General features: G+C 33.8%; 1 protein-coding gene across 1 annotated transcript in view; it reads right to left on the bottom strand.

Annotated features, from left to right (window-relative positions):
- CDH9 (cadherin 9) overlaps nt 1–27,275 on the bottom strand; it is a 162,353-nt gene that overhangs the window by 94,081 nt on the left and 40,997 nt on the right. The window contains exon 2 of the mRNA XM_032279050.1: nt 17,126–17,399. Coding sequence (XP_032134941.1) covers nt 17,126–17,353 — 228 coding nt within the window. The 5' untranslated portion in view covers nt 17,354–17,399. The remainder of the gene's footprint in view (nt 1–17,125; nt 17,400–27,275) is intronic.

The raw sequence follows: 27,275 nt of genomic DNA, 5'->3' as shown, positions 1-27,275 counted from the left end.
ACTAGTCATCTTATTTTCAGTACTTCTTTATAACAAAACCAATTTTAAGTCTAGAGGTTTATTTTTATATTTTTAAGTTATAGAAAAGTTAATAATATGGTTATGAGATTAACGAATCTAATTAAGTCATATATAGTGGTGTTTAATTGAGTTAAATATACAGTTATTAAATTAATAAAGTTAATGATATAATTAAGTTAAAATACTTTAAAAATACTGAATTATAATACTTGACATGAATTCATTTTTTGTTGGTTTTATGAAAATGTCACCAAACTAAATATGTAGTTATTTTCCCCTTTATATATATAGTTTAAATTATAGTTATTGATTTTATAGTTTTTTCTGATCAATTTTTTTCAAGTAGCTATGGAAAGAAATGACCATGAGTCACATTATTTTACAGTAAAGAATAATCCTATTAGATTCATATACAGTTTTCTAACAATTTATCTAACTTGAAAAAGGTGAAGAAAAATAACCTGACTTCATCTGAATATACAATACACATGATGGACATGATTTCATGTATTGTATAAATGTTTCTCCCAATATACTGTTGCTTCATGATCAAGCTACATTGTTCAAGTTACATCCTATATACCTGACTTGTTAGTCTAAAATAAGCACAGAAAATAACTAAATGATTGCAACAACTCCAAAGAAATATGATAGAATAATTGACTACCTCTTGAAATTTATGCAATTGTAATCAGAACCTTCATTGCTCTGCCTTCACTGAATGTTTTTCCATATATTTACATAGGCTAGGTCTCATTTATTTTCTTTAAAAAATCTCATTTTGCAAAATTGACCTTGGCCTGTATACCTGTATAAATATAAATAAGATGATTTTTCTCATAAAACTTGCAAGTCTTTACAGTGATTCAAATGTCTAGTGTAAATATAGTAAGAATGGTCCTGGGGTATTCACATGTAATTCAGCTTGGATGCCAACATAATCTTTCATTTCCTCTAAATTTTCTGATCCATAGAGGGGAAAAGAATGTTAGCAGTAAAAACATTAGAAATGCTTCCGACATAGAAGGGGCCATTCTTATCACAATTCACACATTTCAGCTATCTTTTGTCCTATGAAGTTCCTTTTGACATAAATGCAAACTCTGCTTCTTTTCAGCTTTATGCAAAGCTAAAATGGGAGCCTCTATTTCTAGTCTTGACCAGAAAGTCAGAAAAGAGAATGTGTACTTTATGATTCCAGCATTATTCACCATGAAAATGGTCAAGATGAAACATGCATTACCCAGAGTGAAATGGCATGAGAGAAAATTAGAATTCACTCATCGGTCATATTATATCTCATAGGATACAAACGAGGGTTATAGCCTTGAACACATCATTTTTAAGAGGCAATTTTAACACTCTGGGGAGTGCTAACTACAGAAATATATTTTCACTCTCACTGTTTCATTCCAACTTTAGAGAAATACCTACTTAGTAGGATCAGTGTTAAGTAAGGCTGATTCATTGTGCTCTCAATGTATAAAATTCATTAAATATAAGAACTTCAGCAGGAAAAAAAGGAGTTTAGAGTGAATCATTATCTTGCAACATATTATTTGTATATGTTGCTAAAATCAACTACATGGCAGAAATGTAGGATTTGCTTTAGAATATTCGCTTCTGAAGTTTAATCTCTTCACAATGAAATCTGTTTGAACTGATTTGACAAACGTGTTTCTGTGCATGTGTGTACATATGCCTGCACTGTGCTAAGGGGATAGGAAATGTAAGAGTGTTAGGTAATTTTTCTTTTCACAGACTGTGCACAAGTGGACGAGTGGATTTAAATATACACACACACAGACATGCACACACACACACACACACACACACACACACACACACAGAGAGAGAACTGTGGGATAAGAAAATATAAAAACACTGCAAAATATATAGTAACAGAGCACAGAGACAGCAACCACTGACTGGCAGGTGAGAAAATTGCTCATAAAAAGTGACATCGGATGAACACCTTTTAAATCTCAACAGGATTTACTATTCATGGAATCAAATGGAAGGTATGAATAAACTGGGAAGGTGAAGTGATTAAATGATAAATTAAATATTGGTGTGATTAGGGGTTAATAATAGTAAATGTCCAATTTTAAAGGTGTTAAAAGAATGGCAATCTATATGGATTTGAGTGTTTTTCCTATACCAGAGCCATTAAAACTTTTGAGGAGCATAACATTGTGATATGTAATTTAGGAAAAACATAGTGTATGCTTTTCCTAAACAGTATAAAAAACTTATTTTAAAGGGGAAAAGAAAACAAGATGGAATAAGACCAGTTAGGAGTCTAGTACAAGAAAGTCAACTGGAAACATTGAAAGATCGACTGCTGTCAGCAGCAACTGATATGCAACCACATTTAGGAGTTTGAAAGATAATCAGGCCGGGCGCGGTGGCTCACACCTGTAATCCCAGCACTTTGGGAGGCCGAGGCGGGTGGATCACGAGGTCAAGAGATCGAGACCATCCTGGTCAACACGGTGAAACCCCGTCTCTACTAAAAATACAAAAAAATCAGCTGGGCATGGTGGCGCGTGCCTGTAATCCCAGCTACTCAGGAGGCTGAGGCAGGAGAATTGCCTGAACCCAGGAGGCGGAGGTTGCGGTGAGCCGAGATCGCGCCATTGCACTCCAGCCTGGGTAGCAAGAGCGAAACTCCGTCTCAAAAAAAAAAAAAAAAGAAGAAAAAAGAAAGATAATCAATAGAACCAGATTAACCACAGGAGTAATAAAAAGGCAGAGACATCAATAATGAACTGAAGGCATTTGTTTTTGTAGAATCTGTTTTTCTTATACAGTTGTCCTCAGTATATGTGGGGGATGGGTTCCAGGAAACCCACGTATATCAAAATCTGAGAATACTCAAATTCTGCCATTGACCCTGTGGAACACCCCTAAAAGAAAACTCAGCCAAAAAAGTCAGCCCTCCCTATTTGAGGATTTCTTGTCCCACTTTTCAATCTGAGTTTGGGTGAAAGAAGTCTGCCTACAAGTGGACATGCACAGTTAAATCAGTGTCCTTAAAGGATCAACTGCACTTTCTCTACTGGTTGCTTTTCAGCGGTCTTGTTTCAAAAATATTAAAATAATTTCTACCAGGCTTTAACAACATGTGGCCAAACACTGAAAAAGTCCTGCACTTTAGTTGCAGGTTGTGGGTAGGAGGAAGAAACTAACGGGAGAATGATGGCTGTTAATCTCGATGCTAACTATAGCAAAGTAATAGTAAACTCTGACTTTTATCCCACTCGGAAGCAATATCTGATCACTGGATATCAGTGGGGCTTTAAAATTGATTATGGGAGCTCTAAAATTTACTACTGAATATGCTTTCTATACCAGACCTATATTATGCTTTCAGTTAAAAACCTAAGAAATTGCAAAACCTGAGCCACAAGGGTCTGCTTAGCCTCTGGAAGGTCCACTGGATATCTGATTGTATCAATGTATCATTTTCTTTTGTGCATTAGCTTGAGATCCCCTTTTAGGTATCTTTTTTATTTTGTTTTTTGGTTTTTTTTACAAAAGATATTCCTTGAGGATTAGGAGTGCAAGGCATATTAACAATTGATTAACAACAAATTCAGTCAAGACTGAATTTAAATTTATCACAAACATGTAATTATAGAACACTATTCATCAATTTCAACCCCTTCCATGAACAAAGCTTTTCAAGTAATTCCAACTAGAAGAAATTTCACTGATTGTCTGTCTCTCTGCCCTAATACATCTCAGGGAGCATGTGTTAACAAATATTTCTTTGAATGGATTTTCTTTCTTTTTGTGTTACTATCTCATTTTCTGTTTTAATATGATGAACAAATTTAAGGTTCAAAACAGTGTCTGCAATGCATTTTTACATTTTAAAATGCAGTGAAACACCAACAAAATAACATGTAATGTCAAGGTTATTTAACATGCCGCTGTTTAAATCTTGCATAGTATATTTTAAAACTTAATTTTTTGCTCCTCTGCTCTATTTTTTAAGATTGTGTATTCATGTTAAGAAAAGGCCATCTATGGTTGGGCACAGTGGCTCACACCTGTAATCCTAGCACTTTGGAAGGCTGAGGCGGGCAGGTCACCTGAGGTCAGGAGTTCAAGACCAGCCTGGCCAACATGGTGAAACACCATCTTTACTAAAATACAAAAATTAGCAAGGCATGATGGCAGGTGCCTGTAATCCCAGTTACTCAGGAGGCTGAGGCAGGAAAATCCCTTGAACCCAGGAGACAGTGGTTGCAGTGAGCTGAGATGGCACCACTGCACTCCAGCCTGGATGGCTGAGTGAGACTGTCTCAAAAACAAAAAAGAAAAGAAGAAGAGGCTATCTATAGTAAGCAAAATAATGAGTTTGTACTTATGAAGACAAATAAGTAGAGTAACATGATATGTGCTTTCTAAATTCTATTTGTAAAAATCCAACAAAGCAGTTCTATGGGTTTGGAAGGTATTTGCCTGTTCATTTTAGATATTTTATCATGTGTTTAATCAGTCTAGTGATTACAATAGTGATAAGGAATATTACAGTTCTGTGCTCAAAAATCCTAGATTAAAATCAACAGTGAATTGAGTGTTAATATGTGCCAGGCACTGAACTGGCTGGTGGGGGCTTCTATACTTTCAGGAATAAGTTTGTCTGAATGGATATCTATAGGAGTATTTTTATAAAATGCAAAAAACAAAATGGTGATGTGAGTGTTAATTTATTCTGATTTTTCTGAGGTTTATTGAGGCATACAAATGATAAATACAAAAGGTATCTACTTAAGGTATACGATGTGATGTTTTGATATACATATAAATTATGAAATGAGCACAATTAAGCTAATTAACATTTCCATCACCTTATATAGTTAGCTTGTGTGTGTGTGTGTGTGTGTGTGTGTGTGTGTGTGTGTGTGTGTTTGTCTGTCTCTCTGCCCTAATACATCTCAGGGAGCATGTGTTAACAAATATTTCTTTGAATGGATTTTCTTTCTTTTTGTGTTACTATCTCATTTTCTGTTTTAATATGATGAACAAATTTAAGGTTCAAAACAGTGTCTGCAATGCATTTACTTTACTACTCTTTTAGTAAACTTCAAGTATATTACTGCAGTCACCATGCTGTACATTTGATCTCTAGACTTTATTCATTCTATAACTAACAGTTTAGACTCTTTGACCAACAGCTCTCCATTTTCCTCACTCTCGGCCCCATATCTGTTATATACATGTAATAGAAAGAATGGAAAGTTTACAACATAAAGGCTGAGTATGACCATTGACATCTGCCCTGACATGTCTGATTGACATGTGAGTGGAGGTGCTCACAAAATTGTCCTCGAAAGAAGGGAAGCTACTTCCTGATCTCACAGCCACTTGAGACATTGTTATCAGAAGGGCAAGGATATGACTCTGAATTAGACTTGCCAGATCGAGACAAGAAGCGACTAGAAAGTATTTACATATGGCCAAAGCAGATTCCCATTTGAAGGTCTGAGTTGTTTCCCGACAAGTAATCAGTGAGCTACCATGTTTCTTAACATGCTAAAGCACCTCAAACTATCCAGTTTTATTCTTAAGAGTGGCATTTTAAAATAGGAGAGAATGATTCATATTATCACCTAGGATATAAAACTCTGTACCTAATGTATTGAAACACGAACCAGAAATAATTAGTATAGCTTTGGGACAAAAAAACAAGAGGGTTTATTTTGACTTAGCAGGTTAGAAAAATTTTTAAATATTACATTATTATAACCCTTAGTGTGACACCTGCATGATCACGTTGTGCTGCGTTTTTCAAAAGCAACCCTGGTGTTCAGGTTTTTGTCTTCACAAAGTCTTCGTGTTGGACAGATACACCCATTGAGAATAATTAAGAAAGTCTGACCCAAACAAACAAATGTACAGATAAACAAAAATTTGTTGACACTGGACACCAACCACAGAAGAACTGCATAATTGAGGGCCCTAATTTAAGCTTTTTATAGCTTGTATCATAACCAGGCTTTCCTCCTAAAGGTAACTCCCAGTTATGGGTAGTAGAGACTGTATAGATAGTTTGAGTCTGTGACACTGGTAAGAAATTGGAAGGCACAATCTTAAAAAGGAGTCACAGAGAGTGGAAACTCCAGGTCTCTTTTAACATGCGCAACTATTTTGTTGTTATCTAAACTTCACATGCACAAGACAGAAATCTAAGTAACTTCATAGAAAACATTAGCAAGAAGGCTAAGGAAATGAACACAAATTTATTGAGGAGGGAACAAAAATTAGAGTTAAATACTCCACCAAGTTAGTGTGAATTTGAGAGTATTTTAAAAGTTCTGTAGATCTCAAGCAGGGACAAGTTTTAGACGTAATGACAAACCTGAACTATTTCTACCTTAGCATAAACACTGTATGAACAGAAAGAGTGACAAAACCAATTTGATGAAATATTGGTAATTGGTGAATCTGAGGAAAGAGTGTACAAAAGTTGGCACAATTTGAGTGACCCTCCTATAAGACTGAAAAATTTAAGTTACGAAAAATACACAGGTATCTTTATTGTGATGACATTTAATATTTAGGTTATTTTATGGTCCTCTAATTTTTTGTTTTGTTTTGTTATTGAGTGCAGTGGCATGATCTTGGTTCACGGCAACTTCTGCCTCCAAGACTCAAGCAATCCTCCCACCTCAGACTCCTGAATAGCTGAGACCACAGGCACTTGATCAAGCTAATTTTATGTATTTTTGGTAAAGAAGGGGTTTTGTCACGTTGTCCAGGCTGCTCTTAAACTCCTGAGCTCAAACAGTCTTCTCATTTCTATGCATATTTTATTTTTCCATTTATTGTCTCCTTTTATGTTTCTAGCACTTTTAATTCAATCCGAATCTGTGAAATTTCCAGCTTGTGCATAACATTACCGACCTTTGAAATTTTCTGTCTTTTTAGTTAGTCATTCTAGTGTTTGCATGGTTTAAGTCCACATGTTCCTAACAAGTTAAACATCTTAACACATTTTATTATGCATACTGGCTAGTTAGATACCCTATTGTGTGAAATAACTATTCAGTCTTTTTGCTCTAATTTATATCTTCTCTTATCTTTTTCTTATTGATTTTTAAATATTTTGTCATGTCTATTATTGCATGTATTACATTTATTAAAATTACTTTCTCTTATTTGCAGATATATCAATTGCTTATACCACTAAATGAGGATTTCAGAATCTGTAATCTAAGAACAAGGAAATGGCTAATATAATCATAGTATTACCACAAATTTAAATTAAAGAATTTTAACAATATAATTATATTCCACATTGGAATCGACAGTCCATCTTCAAATATGCCAGTTGTTCCAGTAATGTCATTATGGCAATTCCTCACTTAAATTCAGGATTCAATGCAAAATTATACATTTTCTTAAATAGACATGTTATGTTATGTTCTTTAATCTCAAACAATTTCTCAGGCTAATTGAAATTGAGAAGATAATTTTATGAAAATCTAAAGGACTTTGAAAGTCACAGTGATCTTCTAAAGGAAGACTATGATTGGGGAGCTTACATGATCAGACTGACAAATCAAACCGTAATGCTTCAATAATTAAAGCAGTTTGATATTGACATCAAATAGAATTGACCCCTTTGTTTTTAATAACAATAAGTAACCTTCTAACAATTGTATTAAAATTATATATATATATGTGTGTGTGTGTGTGTGTGTGTGTGCGTGCGTGTGTATATATATGTATGTATATATGGCACCATGTAATAACCAGGAGCAAGACAAGACTGGGAAGAGTATAAGCAAATAGGGAATAAAGTGAATTCTACATTAATCTCTTTGAGGGCATACTTCATTTCATGTGTCATATAAAATACAGAGTTTAAGAATTCAGGATCAGGATTCAAGGTTTCCATATTGGTTGACAATTGAGAGGAGAAAGATCCAGGAATGGAGGAAACCACAGAGGAGGTAGCCCTAAACCTGGCATACACATTTAATGTGTGGCTGACTCATAAACTGAACATGTATACAGTAAGACATGAGTAAGAACTGAGCAGAGATTTTGAGCACTTCGGATACTGAGAAGAGTTTAAAATTCAAGCTTCTCTTAGGTAGACATGCTTGGTAAACACTTAGGGATTTCCAGTGAAACATCAGTAGAATAATAACGTAAAGAAGATGTACTAAGAATAAGGGTTACGCTACAAGATTCAGGGAATAAACAATATAATAGTCTGCCTAGAAATTTCTAAAACCAAACCTACACAGAATCAAAGTAGCATCCATTGTAATTTTACTGCCTGCTGAGATGAAACTCAACACTCTTTAAAGCAAGATAATAGAATTTCTGCAATGTGTTATTCACAATGTCTAGTATATAATCCAAGCTTTCTAGAGATTAAAAAAGGCAGAAACATTCTAACACATAATGAAAAATAGGTAGTGAATAAAAATAAACTTAAAGAAGATTCCAATATTGAATTTAATGGACAAAGACTTAAAAGTAATGAACATACTGAAGAATTTTTTATAGGGCATACTAGAATAATGGGAAGTACATGCAAAATGCCATAAAATATGTCAAAAAATAACAGATAATAAAGGAAACCCAGAACTGAAAATATAATACCTGAATTAAAAACATATAATGGTGGATTGGACACAGAAAAATAAGAAACAATAAATCTGAAAATAAATTTCCCAAATTTAAGCACAGAGACAATATTATATCAACCAAAAATAGTTTCCAACTATGGGACAGGATGAAGTACCCTAAAATACTTGCATTTGAAGTTTCCAAAAGGAAGAGAAAATGGCCACAAAATTAACTATTTTTTAAATGCCCATTTAATTTTAAAATCTGATGAAATACACTCACTGATCTAAGGAAACCAGTTAATTCCAAACAGGGTAAAAAAAAAAAAAAACACACACACACACACACACACACACACAACTAGGTATCAAATTAAGATGAAAGAGAACAAAAATATAAATACAACCTTAAAAGCAGCCAGAAAAACACATATTACATATAGGGCAGCAACAATAAGAATAATGGCTTTTTATTAAAAGTAACATAATTCACAATACAATGTAACAATTTTAAGTGCTAAAATGAAAATAAATCTGTCAGATTAAGCCACAGTTTTATATCCAGTTAACATTTTTCAAAATAAAAGTGAAGTGAAGGGTATTGAACAATGAGAACACATGGACACAGGGAAGGTAGCATCACACACTGTGGTCTGTCAGGGGGAATTAGGGGAGGGACGGTGGGAGGTGGGGAGTTGGGGAAAGAGAGCATGGGGAGAAATGCCAGTTATAGGTGATGGGGAGGAAGGCAGCAAATCACACTGCCTCTGTGCACCTATGCAACAATCTTGCATGTTCTTCACATGTACCCCAAAACCTAAAATGCAATAAAAAAAGAAAAAATAATATATTTCAAATAACAAAAAGCTAAGAAAGTTTGTTTCCAGCAGACACACACTACAAGTAATGCTAAAAGAGTTCTTTAAGTTGAAGGGAAATGATGTCACACAGATATTCTGAACTACAGATAAGAATAAAAAGCACTGGCTAGACATACTTATATGAATTAATATAAATGATTATTTTTTATCTCTAAATGTTTTCAAATAAATAATGATGTTTAAATAAACATTAACAATGCATTGTGCAGTTTACAATATGTACAAGAAAAATATATGACAAAAATAGAACAAAGTCTTCCAAGAGAAATTAAATTATGTTATTGTAAGATGAGTATATTATATGCTAAAATATACAAGATTCATTCAATTTATAATGTAATAAGTAAAGAATGAAAACTGAGATGCCTTGAACACACACTAAAAACATAAAATACAGTGTGGTGATTCCTTAAGGATCTAGAAATAAAAATATCATTTGACCCAGCAATCCCATTACTGGTTATATACCCAAAGGATTATAAATCATTCTATTATAAAGACACATGTACTTGTATGTTCATTGTGGCACTGTTTACAATAGTGAAGACCTGGAACCAACCCAAATGCCCATCAAGGATAGACTGGACAAAGAAAATGTGGCACATATACACCATGGAATAGTATGCAGCCATAAAAAATGATGAGTTCATGTCTTTTGTAGGGACACAGATGAATCTGGAAACCATCATTCTCAGCAAACTGACACAAGAACAGTAAACCAAACACTGCATGTTCTCATTCATAAGTGGGTGTTGAACAATGAGAACACATGGGCACAAGGAGGGGAGCATCACACACTCTGGTCTGTTGAGGGTGGGGTGCTAGGGGAGGGATAGACGGGGTGGGGAGGTTGGGGAGGGACAACATTGGGAGAAATGCCTGATGTAGGTGATGGGGGGATGGAGGCAGCTAACCACCATGGCATGTGTGAACCTATGCAACAATCTTGGAAGATCTGCACATGTACTGCAGAACTTAAAGTTTAATTTAAAAAGTTAACATAAAAATACAAAGAAGCATAGATAAAACTAGCCAATAAAAGGCATAAGCACAGATGTTTAAACAAATACTTAATTGCTCCAAAGATGATAAGACACACACAAACACACACACACACACACACACACACACACACACACACACAAATAAAGAAACAAAGACACAAGCACATTCATGAGAAAAGCTGTGTGGGCAAATTCTTGGCAGGCAAAGTTAACCTTAAGTAAATAGTATTATAACAGATAAAGCATTGTATTTCATGAAGATAAAACATTTAATCAGAAGTACAAAAAAATAATAACTGGATATGTACCTAATCATTGCATTAAAATAAATAAGAAAAAATGACAGAGTTAAGGAGAAAAGTTTTTAAATGGAGCATGTAAAAATCTTACTCCCAGGAAGAATTTGAACCTGGAGACACAAAATATGGAATGCTGGAGAACGGAACAACACTATCATTAATTTTTTAAAATTGTTTTCCTAAGAATACTATACCCAGCAAGTATGTAATAAACATTCAAGTATGTAAGAAACATTTACCAAAGTAGTTTTAAAATGTAGCTTTTTCTAAAAAAAATCTCTGGGGGAATATTATTATAATTTTTCAAGAGAAACATTTGTTGTTGCAAGAGAAAACAGGTATAAAAACAATAGAAAACCAACGTTAAACATAAAAACAGTAAATAGGTTTAAAAAATTAGACATCTTAGCCTTGTCTTAGTGATATCACAGATTTTTTAAAATTATTTTAAAATTGTATGCACCTGGTTTTTCAAAGGGAGCACATACTGCTTATATAATGACATCATCATAATCACAATTTATGACCATGTACATAAGTAGCTTTCCCCATCCGTCTTGCCATACCCTGCTGAAGATAATGCCACCTCTACACTTGTTTTCTTCCTCCCTCCCTCCCTTCCTGAGTATATAAAAGATGATTTGATCATCTGCAAGTTTTTCTCTCCTTCCCACTCTTCCTGCCTCCCTTCCTTCACTGATGAGTACATAAAGATGGATTTGATCATCTGCAAGTTTAGAAGTCAAGGAAGAATATGTTGTAATATTAGAAGTAGTTCAAAAACATTGAAATCAGTGTTTGAAGTGTGAAAAAAAAGTCACACATTCAATTTGGTAGCCATATGAAAAACCATTTTCTACCACACTTAGCATTTTTTAAATGGCTTCAGAGTTATTAGAACCCTCTAATATAATGGAAATATATGAAAAGAATTGTAAGAACAGCAAAGAAAAACCACATCTATTTAGAAAGTTTAACTTTGGTGTACTGTTGTCAGAAAAAGGGAATATATTTCCATAAAATGTATTTTTATTTGTATATATATATTCTGCTTTTTCTATTTTTCAAAATATCAATTTCTCAGGATTCAGATTAATAAAGAATAAAGATTTTTTAAAATAGTAGCTAAATAGTAATTTTGAGTAAACCTATTACGTCGAAAATTTGGGGAAAAAAAATAAATCCAACACAGACTCAAAACCCATAGGTCACAGATTCTAGGAGACAAAATAGAAAATATACCCAAATAGCTGAAATTGTACTATGAATAAGATTTTAAGAGATGATCTCATAGTTTCTAAAGGTAATTCTAGCCAGGGAAAATGAAATGGGTTTTATGTAAGATTGGGCACAGAAGTTGTGATAGGACATAGAATGAAAAGAAAAACCAGAGATGAGACTACGAAAAAGTGAGTAAGATACTCCATGGGAAGGGAGCTGAAGAAGTGATAAAAAAAAAAAAAAAGTGAGATATGGAAGAAGAAATATCATGTTGAGTAGAACTCAAGTACAAATTTACGGGAACATAGAATATGGGGGGGATATGCAAGAGTACTTACGAACACTTTGAATTCTACTTAAGTGAATTTCGGTTAGTTTTCTCTATGTATTTTTGTGCTAAGGATTGGTATTACTCGAGAGATACATTGGTAAACTGCTTCTGATCATTAAAAAAAAGGATAAATAAAGTCAGAAAATGATAAGTTTAGTGTTCTAAAGCAGTTTTCAAGTGAAGTGATTATACAGTATTGGCAGTAAAAATAAAAGATGGAGCTATATCTTAAAAGTGAGTTTTTATAGAACTCAGTGCTAAACACGCCTCAGTATTCTGTCCTTAAAGTCTTGTCAGAATGTTTAATGCTTTTCTTGTGATTTACAAACAACTAATGCATAGAGAGAATTTTGGAATACAATGTATTTACAAATCAAAAGCAGCTGCTCCACGTATTGCACCATAAGTAATCACACTTAAAAATCATCATATACGTATTTAACTTAGATTCTGAAAAACACTATGATGTGCTATAACAACTCATCAAGACTCTTTAAATAAATTTGAGATATTATTTCTGTTTCTACTTTATCTTCCATCTGTTACTTGTACAAAGCAAACTGCCATACCTGAAAAGCTTATGAAAAAATTACCTTTTCAAGTCCATTATTTTATATATACTTCAAACCAGCATATATAAGTATTAAAGAGCATCACTCCACCTTTTGATACACAATCAAATATAAAACCGAAATTTCATTTGTTACCTGTGTTTCCCATTGTTTTAGGTAACATGAAAACCAATTGTAATCAAGAAAGCAGAACTCAATAATTGTTAAAATCCTCTTCCACTCTAGATTCCCTGATTACACTCATGATTTCAGAATGGAATAACAAAATTTTAAATTAAAATTATAAAAATGTGAGAGATAACTCTGCAACAAAGATACCTTATTGTGTTCTAATGGTGGCTACCTATGGGCAGCTCATTAGTTCCTTGTTCCTTGCTCTACACAAAGCAAGTGCTAAATACATATTTTTAAATTAAAATGTAGTGGTCAGTTAAGTTGATATTCCAAATTATTAAATGAATCATCACAATTTCCTTGTGAAGAATAAACACTATGTCTGCTGTGTCTGGGTATTGGGTTTCTCTTCATAAAATAAATGTGCTTTAACAGCCAGATATTAAAATCAAATAGGTAACTTCTATTCCATTCTTAATGATAATTGGGATATGGTTAATTGATTACTGATCCATGATAAGCAGAGATTTTTCTGGACTTTGTCCTTATGTACAAAAAAAAAAAAGTGTTATAAAGACTCTCTGACAGAATAGTAGGGACATTTTCATGTTTCTTGTTAAATTTATTTTATCTGTTGAGCATTATTACTATGATATCTAAATAATCTAGTCACATGTGTCTATTCAAATTATAGAGAAGCTAGACGGCAATTATTGTGATTTTGTTTTTCTCTTGGGTAACAATAATTTTCCCTTATTACATAAAACAATATTAATAACTGATGGTTTTAGTCAAGAACAACCAACCAAATTTCAAATTGCATTATTGTGAAAAACAAAAACTTGCTATTAATTCCAACCCTTCTGGCTTTTCTATATTGCAAATGTATGAAATGCCATAAAAATTATGCAATATTACCTTGTTAAAATTATCTTAATTCATTTTCTTACTCTTCTAATGCATCCTGACAATAAAAGAAAACTGATCGTTTCAGATCTTCCATTCTGACAATGAAAGAAAACTGATTACTTTAGTTCTGTGCTCCACCCATAACTGATTTGTATAAAGTAACAGATTTATTCACATTTCATGCTGTATGTAAAAACAACTCAGCCTAGAATTCCGGACCTTTCATAGTGAAGGCCTAATTTTATCCTTTTAGACTCGCCTCTTTCATTGTGCTACATGCATGCAATTTCACCTTCTAAGATTTGTGCACATGCACGTATTTACAAAAATGTTTCTGATGTTTTTGTACTTAATGGCAGGCCTTTCCAAAATCTTAGAAAAGACCAGAAATTTGGAATGGAAAAAATCTTAATGATGATGTAAATTAACCCAACAAGAATCTGAGACTTGTAAAGTTTAAACAACTTCTGAATTCTAATAGTAAATGTCACAATCAAGAAAAAATCTTGTAAGTTGCATGTTGGTGTGTATATATGTATATAATTTATTTATTACCTTTTGATGCACTATTTATTTTTCTAAAACTGCTTCCTGTACATTCAGGATGAAACCCTCATTTTTAACTTTTAAAAATGTGTCTTTCCAATTTTATAGCACCTGTACATTAATATGGTGCCTATCGTTTTCTGTGATACCTAGCATCTATAAAACTATAAAGAAACCATGGAAATTTCTTCACACTAGAAGCTACTTAGCCTTTCCAATCATGGTGCATGGTGAATATGACAGGTCTTTTCTTTACAAGAGATACCACCAATACAGTGGATCATGGAAGACTAGATTTAGGTCTACCCAGGGAAACCAGAAACAGTGTGGTCAAAAAGATAATCTATGTGGTGCTCAAGAAGTTAAATCCTTATTAGAATTCATATGTCTGACTAAATTTAGAGTTAAGGGCCTGGTCAGTCATTGTATATGCAAATAAATAGCAATGTTGAAAGCCAGAAAAGCAGGATAAAAAGAGTGTAAATGTCCTTAATAACTTACTAAAAGCTAAGATGTGGTTGAAAGCCAGCCCACTTTCATATGAACTAGATATGCGGTAATGCCATTTCTTAGATAAGTCCCTATTTAAAAAACAGAAAGATTTTTATTTTTTCTTCAAAAAGTAGTATAAGTGTTTTATTTTGTTAAGGTGTCTCTTTCATATGCATATTATTTTCCACTGGAAACATAAAAATAGTTGATAGGTAGTTTGGGTTTCATTGTATTTATTTCCTCCCAACACCTGATATTATATTGAGTGCTCTATTTGAGGTTCATAACCCTGTTGTCAAGAATAAATAGGGGCAAACATCACACACCTTAACTTGTCCACGCATAAATCCGAAATGCCATTTTTCCAACACAAATGAAAAAAATGTTATGAAAAGTAATTAAACAAAACCATGTATATACATTTAGTAGTTGTTTATGACAGATTATGGAATTAATTAAAAAGTAAGCATGATTACATAGAAAATTTTAAACTATAATATATATTTAAAAATGTGAGAGCAAGAATGGTGGTCAATTTAGAAATCAATCAGTGTACACTCAGTGCTTAGAAGGAAGCATTTTTGTTTTTGACTAAAAATAAGTGCTTGCCATAGACCCTTAATTGCCTTAAGATTATGAGCATCTCTTTTTATCTGTGGCTATTCTTCTGTGTCTTTGAATCTCCAAGGATAAAACCATTTCTGTAAGGCCCTATGACCTTGGTGTGCCCTTCGTACACTTCCTTGGAGAATCATAAGGCAATTTCACATCCTTAGACAAAAAATGTTTGCTAGCTGAACTTGAATTTCCTGATGTTAGTTATTAAGTGTAGTGTGAAAAGTGACGTTAAATGAGGGATGGCTGAGGATGCCATATGACTAAGCTGAGAAGAAATAACAGGCAAAAAAGAACCAGCAAGGGAACTGAATGGGGTGGAATAAGCATGACCTATGGAACCAGAAAAGAGAAATTTCAAAAGAAGATAAAATGATAGGCTTCTGATAAAGGAGACTGCATTTGATTGGCCTACACACAGAAGGAAGAGTTAGATCAAAATTTTGGCAGTCTCATGATCAAATGTATTTCTGGTTTGAAAGCTACAAGTGTGACGTTTGTGATATTAAGTACTTGTATTTTTATTTTTATTTTTTTCATTTTTGGCCTGTTCTAATTTATTTGCCTGGTGCTGTCAGTGAGTAAACAATACTCAGACCATTACAGTCCCTTCAAGTACATACATGCCATTACTCAAAAAAAAAAAAAAATACATTTATGATCTGTAGACTGCTAGTATTTAAAAATTTTTTGTTGTAAAAATTTTAACATATCTCAGCATTGGGTATAAATTGAGAATAATCACAGTTAACAAATGAATTGTTCTGAGTTTAGAATAGTGTGAATGTGATTGGTAAGGAAATGGATGACAGATAAAAAGAAAATTATGGATAGCAGAAAGGTTATGCTACTAAAGAAAGAAAAAGACAGAGATAAGGAGTTAAGGAAAGCGAAGTCTCTAAACAGAGATGAAGGAGAAGCAATGAACCTGTTTCTTCAAAATTGAGCACAAGAATGGAGTTACATATTCTCTATTATTGTCTGCTTCTGATTGCTCATGAGTGACTTTGCTCCTACTAACACAGACGTATATCTACTTAAAGATAGTGTCTTCTTTCTCCTTTTTTTTTAATCTTGTTTTTATCCAACTGCCTTGAACACTTTTGTGTGGATTACAAGCAGAAAGCTCAGCCTGGCTGATATTAAGAAACAGAAACATCTAGAAGTACTTTATTTCTCATACAGAGTATACTATTCTTAATTACGATAAACTATCAATAGATTTCCAGGAGAGTTTTATTTCAAAAACACACATATGATTAAATAATAACTAGCTGATTAATAATGAATTACCTCCATCTACATGACTTATTAGTTTATGCTCATTATTGATACTGATTTACATGTAGAGCCCAAATATGTTTCCTTGCCCTTCCTCACTAAAATAATTTGCAATACCACACCTTCTGAACATAGTAAGTAGTTACATATTTTTGAATGATCACTAGTGATGTGGAAAGTTACTATAAAAAATAAATCACTGTCACTTTCAGCTTTTAGATTTCTCATTCAAAAATTCTTACCTTGCCTACATATTGTGTGTCAGTACCTGTGTACTCTTCCAATAAGAAGAACTGATTCCACATCCAGCCACGCTTGGTGCGACGCAGCATTTTACCATCATCTTTTGTCAGACCCGCTATCTTTTTGCTTGATAAATAACCGTTAGCTTTTTCTTGTAATAGGATGGTGTCAACTGTATGGCACATATAGGTCCAGATGAATAATGGTATACAATGGTAAGTCCTCATTATCTGTGACTTCGGTGTGTCAAATTCAATGTATTATTTGTTTTTCCTAAAAGTAAGGAGAAAAAAATACCTATATTAGCTTGCATTTCACTTTCCCATAACATGTAAACTGAAAAACTTATTCCAAATATTATTGAAATTTTATTATGTACTGTATATACATTACATTTCTACATTACATCAGTGAACAATCACGAAAAACTCATTTACCACATAGATAAGTAGAAAGACATATATAGCTCAAGTAAACGGAAATTTAGCAGCTAATTGAAGATAACTATAAAATAATCAGATGCATATTAATATATTTGTAATTTAAAACACTAAATATTTTGAAAAGTGAGCTCTACAGTACACAAATTATCACAGTGAATGTTCCGTAGTCCTTAAGACTAACAAAAGTAGAATATTTATTAACATATACATATGCATATGAAATTATATATTTAAATAGAACTCATAATCCATCACTTTTAATAAACTGTTTCTCTCCTCTGCCTCCTATCTTCCTCTTTGTCCTTACTCTTCCTCCTTCTATCAGGTTGAAATGTTCCCTCGAGGCAAATTAAATGATACCAAATATACTCAGGATTGTGTCTTGCAGTACTTATTACCATGTCGATCTTTTCCAAATCCATCACTATTTTTTTCAGCAAGTAATTGAGTAGGGCAGTCAAATTTATTTGAGACTGAGGAGTACATGCTCTAAATGAAAATTTTACATGGTAACTAAGAACAAATTTATTTCTAAAATAATAAGAAAAAAGAGCATACAAAACTGATATTGCAAAATTAGGTAAGGCATGTTACCTATAGGATATTCTGATCCAGAAATTGGAAACAACGTTTCCTTGTTAATATAATAAGTTGATTATTCTTGTATAAAATCATAGTATATTTGGTGTTTCAGAATTAGTTTTATTTGTTATCAAATTGGGTTTAATTTGTATGATACTTAATGTAGAAGATGTGAGATGATCATGGCTATGATTGGTTAAGCAATGGAAACCACTCTCAAACTATTAGGCAAAAAGCCATTGGGTTATAAAATCAAATTAAGTATGGAAAGGAAAACAACAAAAGGAGCAAAAAAGCAGCTGGGCATTTCCTTATCATGAAAACTAGCATTGGGGCTGAGTATTCTATTCTCTCTCTCTCTCTCTCTTTCTCTCTCTCTCTCTCTTTCATTTTGTCTCTTATCCTGACTAAGCCTCCTCAGTTTGAATAAATTATGTGGGTGATAATATCTCCTGAATTCATATTTAAAATCTTCAATTTTAGAAAGCAACTGATAGTCTTTTCTAATTGGAGTTTTAAAAATCCTGAAAATGGACTCTGATTTACCAGGTTTAAGCCAGAAATCCAATGTTCAACCAAGCATCTATGAATTCAGTAATGGGAATTACAAAATATAAAGGTCAAATATAAGGATCTAGCTTGGCTTTCCGCCTTACTATCTGTGATAGTTTTGAATGCCAACCTATATCACTTGGTCTTAATTAGTACCTGACCCAAAATGTATTGTTTTAAACTTTAAACTTTTATCAATACAAAGTAATATGTATATTACAATGATTTATTTTATTTTGAAGATAGCAAATCTGAGGTATGATGAATTTAAGCTATATGACAAAAGTCATACAGGTAATAAGTGTCAGAATCATGTTTCAGACCCACAGTCTTAAACATGGTTTTTAATATAAGACAATACATCTGGAAGAGTTAGCATAGTGCTAGCACACAACTCAACATATTAGTATTATCATCATGATCATCACAAGCATCATCATTGTCACGGTCATCATCAAACATGGTTGCTCCTACTATAGGCATAGAGATATGGGTCCAACTTACTCAGCAGAAAGAACAATGGTCATTGGCAGGTGGAATTACAGATTCTTTTTATGGTCCAGAGCTACAGGTTCTGTCCAACACATCTATGTAGCTTAATTTCCATACCTATTCTTTAAGAAACTGATCACTGTTAGCTCTTAACACAAACATATGGTTACAAATGTATGCTGCTCTTAATACATACATATGGTTAAACTTCAGAATTACAGTAATCCAAAATTGCATCATTTTTCAATGTCAAAATCTCAGGCTATGGTTATTATCATCAGAACTTTTACGTGGCTATTTGTAATCCTATAAACTACGGAATAATCGGTAAACTTAATTACAGCCAATATAAAACCCTGAATTAGATATGGGAAATTTACAATGTCCAATAGTGCTTAGAAAAATGTGTAATGGAAAAGTAACACCTAGTGGCCACTGGCCCAGAACATGCCCCGCGTTTTGTAGCTCAGTGATGCCGTAGTGGAAAATGAACAGCCAGAGAATCTCAAGGGTAGCTGTTATCTTACTTTGATAAAATACAACAAATTCCTTAGTTGACCACACCGGTTACCCTGGCTTCTTTCCACTGGTAGAATTTATTTTGATCATTGACCTTGCTTATAACCCTTGCCAGAGCAATCAAAGGGTACTCTGCATTTCCTGGGGTCAGTTCTAACAGTGATGCCCACTTTGTGTGGAATGTAGGCCTTTGAGCAGAACAATCTAGTTTTATTAGATGGAGAAACAGACTTAGGCTGGGGCTAGGATCCCATAGGCTTTTATAAACTGCAGTAAGAAATTCTCATTCATTTTCAGTGCCATTGAAAGCAGTTGGAAGATTTTAACGTGATATGCTCAGAAAAGATCAATCTGGTGCAGACTAGAAAATAGGTTAGAGGGCAGGAAACGGATTTGGTTAAGAGAGAGATCAGTTAGGCTCTTACTCTAGTCCAGTAAGAGATGATGAAGGCATATAGAGAAGAGGTTTGAAGTAGACAGTGAAACGCTACTCAGATCCCCTTTGATCCTTTAATACGGCCACACACTCACACTACATACGTGACAATTTTTGTATGCTTTTGCTTCTAATGATCTGCACCTGCAACTATCTTTGAACAACTTCCCTTGGCTACTGGAACCCCTTCGCCCACATGCACAGGACACCTAATGTGCCTGAAAGTTTACAAACATCTATAACATCCCTTTGCCAGTATATAACAGGTGCAGAAATATGAAAACCACCATATTATTTATATTCTAGAGTTTTCCTGCAGAATCATACTGAAGCAGGGACTTTGATACCTGTGTTTGGCTTCTTTTCCATCCCTGTCCTATGACTCCACTTTATCCTGCAATTCCTTACCTGGAACAAAATTTTTAACCAGTCCATTGCACACAAATCCTTGTCTCAGAGTTTGCTTCTGGGAAATCAGACCTAAGATGTAGATCTAATTCACATATGTAGATGTTCACAATAATAGATTATATCACCTTATATGTTGGTTATGGAGGGTGAAGAAAAAATAAAAAGACATAACTTATAGGTTATTTGTGAACAGGTGGATGACTGAGCCATTTCTTAAGTGTCATTTATATCAGGAGAAAAGCAGATCTATTGGAAAAATAAAGAACCTATTCTTTTGTTATTCTTAGTTAAAATAAAAAAGTAATTCTTATACTGCTAACACCATTTGAGCATAATTAAAAATAGGGAGCAAAGTGTTTCTAATGGTTTTATACTGTAACTTGAATACATACACATATATATTATATATACATATGGATACATGTATAAAGATGAATATATGAACCCATACATACAAATGTATATATGTATCATCTTCTCATAAGAAGCGCACAACCTAGATCCCTCTCATGGACAGCTTACTATGGGGTTTGCACTGCTATGAGAAGCTAATGCTGCTCCTGATCTCACAAGGGGCATAGCTCAGGTGGTCATGCTCTCTTGCCTGCTGCTCATCTCCTGCTGTGCAGCCTGGTCCCTCACGGGCCATGGACCAGTACTGGTCTACAGACAGGGGTTGGAGGGGGCCCCACTCAAAGTGATATTATTAGGAATGGGGCTGTGGGGAAGTGATTATGTCATGGACGTAGAGCTCTTATGAATGAGATAGTGCCCTTATAAGAAAGGCAAGAGAGGGCTCTCTTGCCTTTTGACCATGTGATGACACAGCAGAACAATGGCCGTCTATGAGCCAGGAAACTGGCCCTCGGCAGATACCACAATTGCCATGCCTTGCTTAATGTTAGACTTTTCAGGCTTCAGCACTTTGAGAAATCAATTTCTGCTGTTTATAAGCCGCCTAGTAAACCATAATTGGTTATAGCAGCACAAACTAAGATTAGTGTCAGAAGTTGGTTGCTACTATAACAGACATCTGAAAATGTGGAGGTGGCTTTGGAACTGGGTAATAGTTAAAGGCTGAAGGAGTTTTAGGTGCATGCTAGAAAAAGTCTTCATTGCTGTGAAAAGATCATTGAGGATAATTCTGGTGAGGCCTCAGAAAGAAAAGAGAATAATAGAGAAATGCTTCATCTTCTTGAAGAATATCTAAATAACTTGGAACAGAATGTTGATAGAAATATGGACAGTGAATGTCATTCTAGTGAACTTTCAGATGGAAATGAGGAACACCTTATTAGAAACTTGAAAAAGTAGAAAATAATTTTGCTAAATTGTGTTTGTGTTCTAGTGTTTTACAGGATGTAAAATTTGGGAGCAATGAAATAGAATCATAGCTAGAGAGATTTCTAAGAAAATGTTTGCAGGTGTATCTTGGCTTCTCTTGAATACTTGTAGTAAAATGCGAGACACGAAAATTACTTAAAATGAAATTGTTTAGCAAGAATGAAGCAAAGTTTAAAGATTTGAAACATTTTCAGGCTATTCATATTGCAAAAATAAGAAGGCGTTTGGGAGAGAATACTAAAGGTACGGCTAAGTGTCTTTTGATAAAGGGGTTAGTATGGGTATGAACCATAGACTTAATATGACACCCCAGGAAGAAAGCGTCCAGTCTGAAGTGAAGAAGCATATGGGAAGGAATGAAGGAAGGCTGATGGATTTCTTATGTTTCATTGGCCAGCTCCATACGGCTATTCAGCTGCAAAAAATGAGCTATTATTCAAGACAAGAGAGGAATGACTCCAAAGATAATTCAGGTATGTGTTGTTGGTTTCAAAGGAGGGGACCACTGCCTCCCTTTCAACATGCCAGACGGTTTCTTCATAGGGCTTCGGGGTGGGGGTGGTCACCCAGGACTGCCACCCCAGGAGATTCAGAAAATGAGACCACTGCCCCAGTGGACTTGGACTGCAGAGCATTGAGCCAAAGAGAATTATCCTCAAGGCTTAGGATCTCACTGCATTTGCCTTGTTGGGTTTTAAACTTGCTTGGGTCCTGTCATTCTTTCCTTCTTTCCCATTTCTCCCTTTTAGAATAAAAATGTTTATCTTATCATTGCTTATCCTATTATTGTATTTTGAGAGCACATTACTGGCTTGATTTCACTGGTTCAAATGTCGAGAAAAATTTTGCTTAGGATTAATAATACCTTGTGTCTCCATATCTTATTTACATAATAGTAGATGAGATTTTGGACTTTTAGAGTATAGAGCTGATGCTGGAATAAGTAAAGACTTTTGGGGCTATTGGGATGAAGTGATGTGTTTTATATGTGAAAAGGACATGAATTTGGGGAAACTAGGGTGGAATATTATAGACTAAATATTTATGTTCCACCAAAACTCATATGCTGAAATTTTAACACCCAAACTGGTATTAGGATGTAGGGCTTTAGAAAATACTAGGGTTATATTAGGTCATGAGAGTGGAGCCTCTAATGATGAGATTAGTGCCCTTAGAAAAACATGAAGGTACCTGAGCTTTTAGTTCTGTTTTTCTAGCTCTTGACTATGTGAAGATACAATGAGAAAATGGTTATCTATAAACCAGAAACAGTGCTCTCATCAGACAGCACACCTGCTGGTGTCTTGATCTTGGATTTTCCAGTTTCCAGACCAGTCAGAAATAAAATGTTTTGCTTAAGCCACTTAAACTATGGTATCTTGATACGGCAGCACAAACTGACTAAAACAAAGTGATACTGCGCCACATGCACCCACCTGAAGACCTCCTATGTGCTTTAAGCACTTAACAGTTCAGGGACTTCCTGCCTTTGCTCATGCTCTGACCTGGATCTATCTTATCTCACTCATCCATAGCCATCTCCTCATTTCTTTCAGTTTCTATATTATATTCTGTTTGGGGGGAAGTCTCTGAACAACTTTTTAAAAATAGCTTACGCCATTTTAGTCTCTATTGCTCTCTGTTATACCATCCATTCATTTCCTTCACATGATTTACCACAACTTTTATTATCTCTTTCATTTAAGGGATTATATGCTTATTGACTTTTTGACTTTTTGACTTTTTCCACTAGTTTAAATGTAACTCAGGGAGTGGTTAAATATTTTGCAAATTACTGTGTCCTGCATAAAAGTTACTGACATGCAGTCAACACTGTATTTGTAAAATTAATTGGTTAATTCATTAATGCCTAATATAAATAATTACTAATTTGAGCCTTGGATCATGTATGACATTGACTTAGCAGTCCCGTGCATAAACTAACTGATAGAGAAATAGAAAGAGTTGAACTGGGAAAAAAATATACCTTTTGAAGACATTCAGGGTATCTTTTCTTTCCCCTAACAAATGGGATAAAAACTGCAGTGATATAGAGTAATTCTCATAAAAATTTGCATAACATCAGATTCTGTATAAACTTCACAACATGATTGGTATAAATTACAGAACGTTTCAACTTTATAGTCCTTTGATGGTATATCTTCTTTATTTTTCTCATGATTCTTTATAAATTTATTTCTCATTTAGGGAACATCACTGTAACCCTCTTGGGGCCAATTTAACACCTGTACATTCCTCTGCTTTTGGACAAAAGTGTACATCCAAAAGGATTTTCTGTTGCATTTTTATTTTAAAGGCAGTAAGCTTTAATCCAAGGGATTTATTAAAAATTATTCATATTATTTATTCAATAGCAAAAAGCTAATTATTACATTTTCTATGCCTAATTATTTATATCATCCTTATGTGCTTTGCATTTTAATCACATTTTTGTTAATAAATAAATACTATCAATGTATTATAAAGTACAATTTTTTAAATTTGGTTCAACTTTAATTTTGTAATCAGGGAATTCACTTGAATCTTGTTAACTTTAAAAACTGAAAATTGTTTTCTTATTATTCTTTTGCTCTCTTAATTATATTTGAGGAAAATGTCTGCTATTAAATATTTGTATGTTAAGAAAAAGGTGCATTACTGTAATTAAATGGAATTTTCAGCATATGAAATATGCATCTAAAATTAAATTACGTGGTTTCTCCTCCCTATGCCTAAACATATACACTTGCAGAAGTTTTAACTCAGATAAGGTATTTTAATTATTCTAATCTTGTTCTTTAGTCAAAGTTTCTCAGGTGAAATGCACAAATAACATAAGTGCTTATGATTAATTTTAATATTATTAGACTACTTTGATCAATAATGAACTTCAACGTAAATTAACCTATTGATCTTCAAAATGCAAAAACAAAACTGTGTGATATGATCACATAACTTAAATATTTTTTTCAAATGATATTTCTGATGTTTGGAGAGATGAAACAAATTATTTCTCATCACCCAATAATTTTGTAGTTTTGGAAAATATCATACATATGGTGTTTGATTCCTAGATTCCTGTAATTTTTACAGTATTCTGTTTTATCTCTTTTATCAGTTGGGGGGACAAGCTTGACAGTTTGTAAGCAAATAGCACATATATAAACATTCTATAAATATTATTGACATTAAAATGATGTATTTTCTAAAACCAAATAACTTTTGAGGATATATCCTTAAATTTATTTTTTCTTATTAATTGTGGTTACATTTATTATGTAACCATATATGTGTACATGTATAAAAACATACATATTTAACCATATATGTGTACATGTATAAAAACATATATTTAATCATTAGTTTGTTATGATATATGTCATATATATGCTTTTTGAAACCATTTACTTATTTTTTAAATTTATTTTTACATACTGATTTTTAAAACAATTTAGCGATATATATCACATTTATATATATATATATATATATATATATATATATATATATATGTATATGCTTTTAAAAACCTTCTACTGATTTTTTAAGAACTCTATGCCCTAGCACTGGCATGTAATTAAATTAATGGTGTAAAATTAGTTTGAGAAAAACAGAATTAGATAGCAAAAATATGAGCTGCCCTCTTCATATAAGCAATCCCTAATGGCTATCACCATCAAATGCCCTGCTTTAAAAATTTAGCTTCATGCATTCTCTAAGGCAAAAATCCTAGTATCAGAAGAGAAGCGTTTGAATCAGCTTTTGCTAATAGTCTATCAAAATAACAATATTATATATTATAAAACATAATGATATGTATAGAATATATGAAATGATAGAATATAAAGATATAAAAACAACTCATTGCCAGAATATGAAAATATTAACTATTGTCTATAATGATAGTGGACCTAGTTTAATAAATAAAGACCTGTTGCTTTTGAGGATACATATATGTGTGTATAAACATGTATATTTGTGTGTGTGTGTGTACATATATAGATAGATAGATAGATATAATCGGCCGGGCGCGGTGGCTCAAGCTTGTAATCCCAGCACTTTGGGAGGCTGAGGCGGGTGGATCACGAGGTCAAGAGATCGAGACCATCCTGGTCAACGTGGTGAAACCCTGTCTCTACTAAAAATACAAAAAATTAGCTGGGCATGGTGGCACGCGCCTGTAATCCCAGCTACTCAGGAGGCTGAGGCAGGAGAATTGCCTGAACCCAGGAGACTGAGGTTGCGGTGAGCCGAGATCGCGCCATTGCACTCCAGCCTGGGTAACAAGAGTGAAACTCCGTCTCAAAAAACAAAAAAAAAAAGAGAGAGAGACAAAATCATGTCCATTTTCAATTTAAAAGATAGAGGTAAGCAATTTTTCTGACAATATTGGATTGACCCCCTGAATGGGAATCCAGGGAATCAAAAAATGGTGTATGATCTTTCATTGCAAAGATGTCCGTCTTGGAGATGGTCAAGATACTACTATATCAATTGAATTAATGCAGCCTTAGACTATAACAATACAAAGAAAAAACCAGAAAATGGAGAATGATATAATATTGGATATATTTTAACTTGGAGATATAACTTAGAGCAAATCATTTTAATCAATGTCAGAGATGGGAAAGCAACAGTTAGGAGAAAGCTGTCTATGGTCCTGACATATTTAGGAATGTCAGCTAACAAGGCATTAGTTGGGGAGCAAGTAGTATTTTTATTATCACAAACAAATCGTTAATGTTTTTAAACACTAGAAACTGAAGGAAAGGTGTTAAAGTTGATATGCCAAAAGATATAACATGGAGCATGAAATTTGACTGTAATAAAGCCGAAGGCGTTCCACACCCAGCATAGAGGCATAAGTACACGTGTTAACATTTGCATTTGAGCAATAAAAAACAACCAAATTCCAACAGGGCTTCTACCCACAGCAGATTGGGCTTTGTGAACCTATAGAATATCAGATTTTTACAAAGCAAGGAGAAATTAAGCTGATGTAAAAGAAGTGTCTAATTTCACCACATCCTACAATCTGGGTGGCCTTCCCTTAAGATTACACAAGATTTTATGGTGAATGAGTCAATATCATTAATATACTTAACAGTTATTAAAAGCTGGAACAAAATAAGATATGTATCTATGTCATTTAAAAACATACGGCCGGGCGCGGTGGCTCAAGCTTGTAATCCCAGCACTTTGGGAGGCCGAGGCGGGTGGATCACGAGGTCAAGAGATCGAGACCATCCTGGTCAACATGGTGAAACCCCGTCTCTACTAAAAATACAAAAAATTAGCTGGGCATGGTGGTGCGTGCCTGTAATCCCAGCTACTCAGGAGGCTGAGGCAGGAGAATTACCTGAACCCAGG

The sequence above is a fragment of the Sapajus apella genome, unplaced genomic scaffold (genome assembly GCF_009761245.1).
Source record: "Sapajus apella isolate SASKATOON/1434 unplaced genomic scaffold, GSC_monkey_1.0 scaffold11, whole genome shotgun sequence".
In the NCBI taxonomy this organism is placed as follows: domain Eukaryota; kingdom Metazoa; phylum Chordata; class Mammalia; order Primates; family Cebidae; genus Sapajus; species Sapajus apella.
This window is presented reverse-complemented; position numbering and strand designations above follow the sequence as displayed.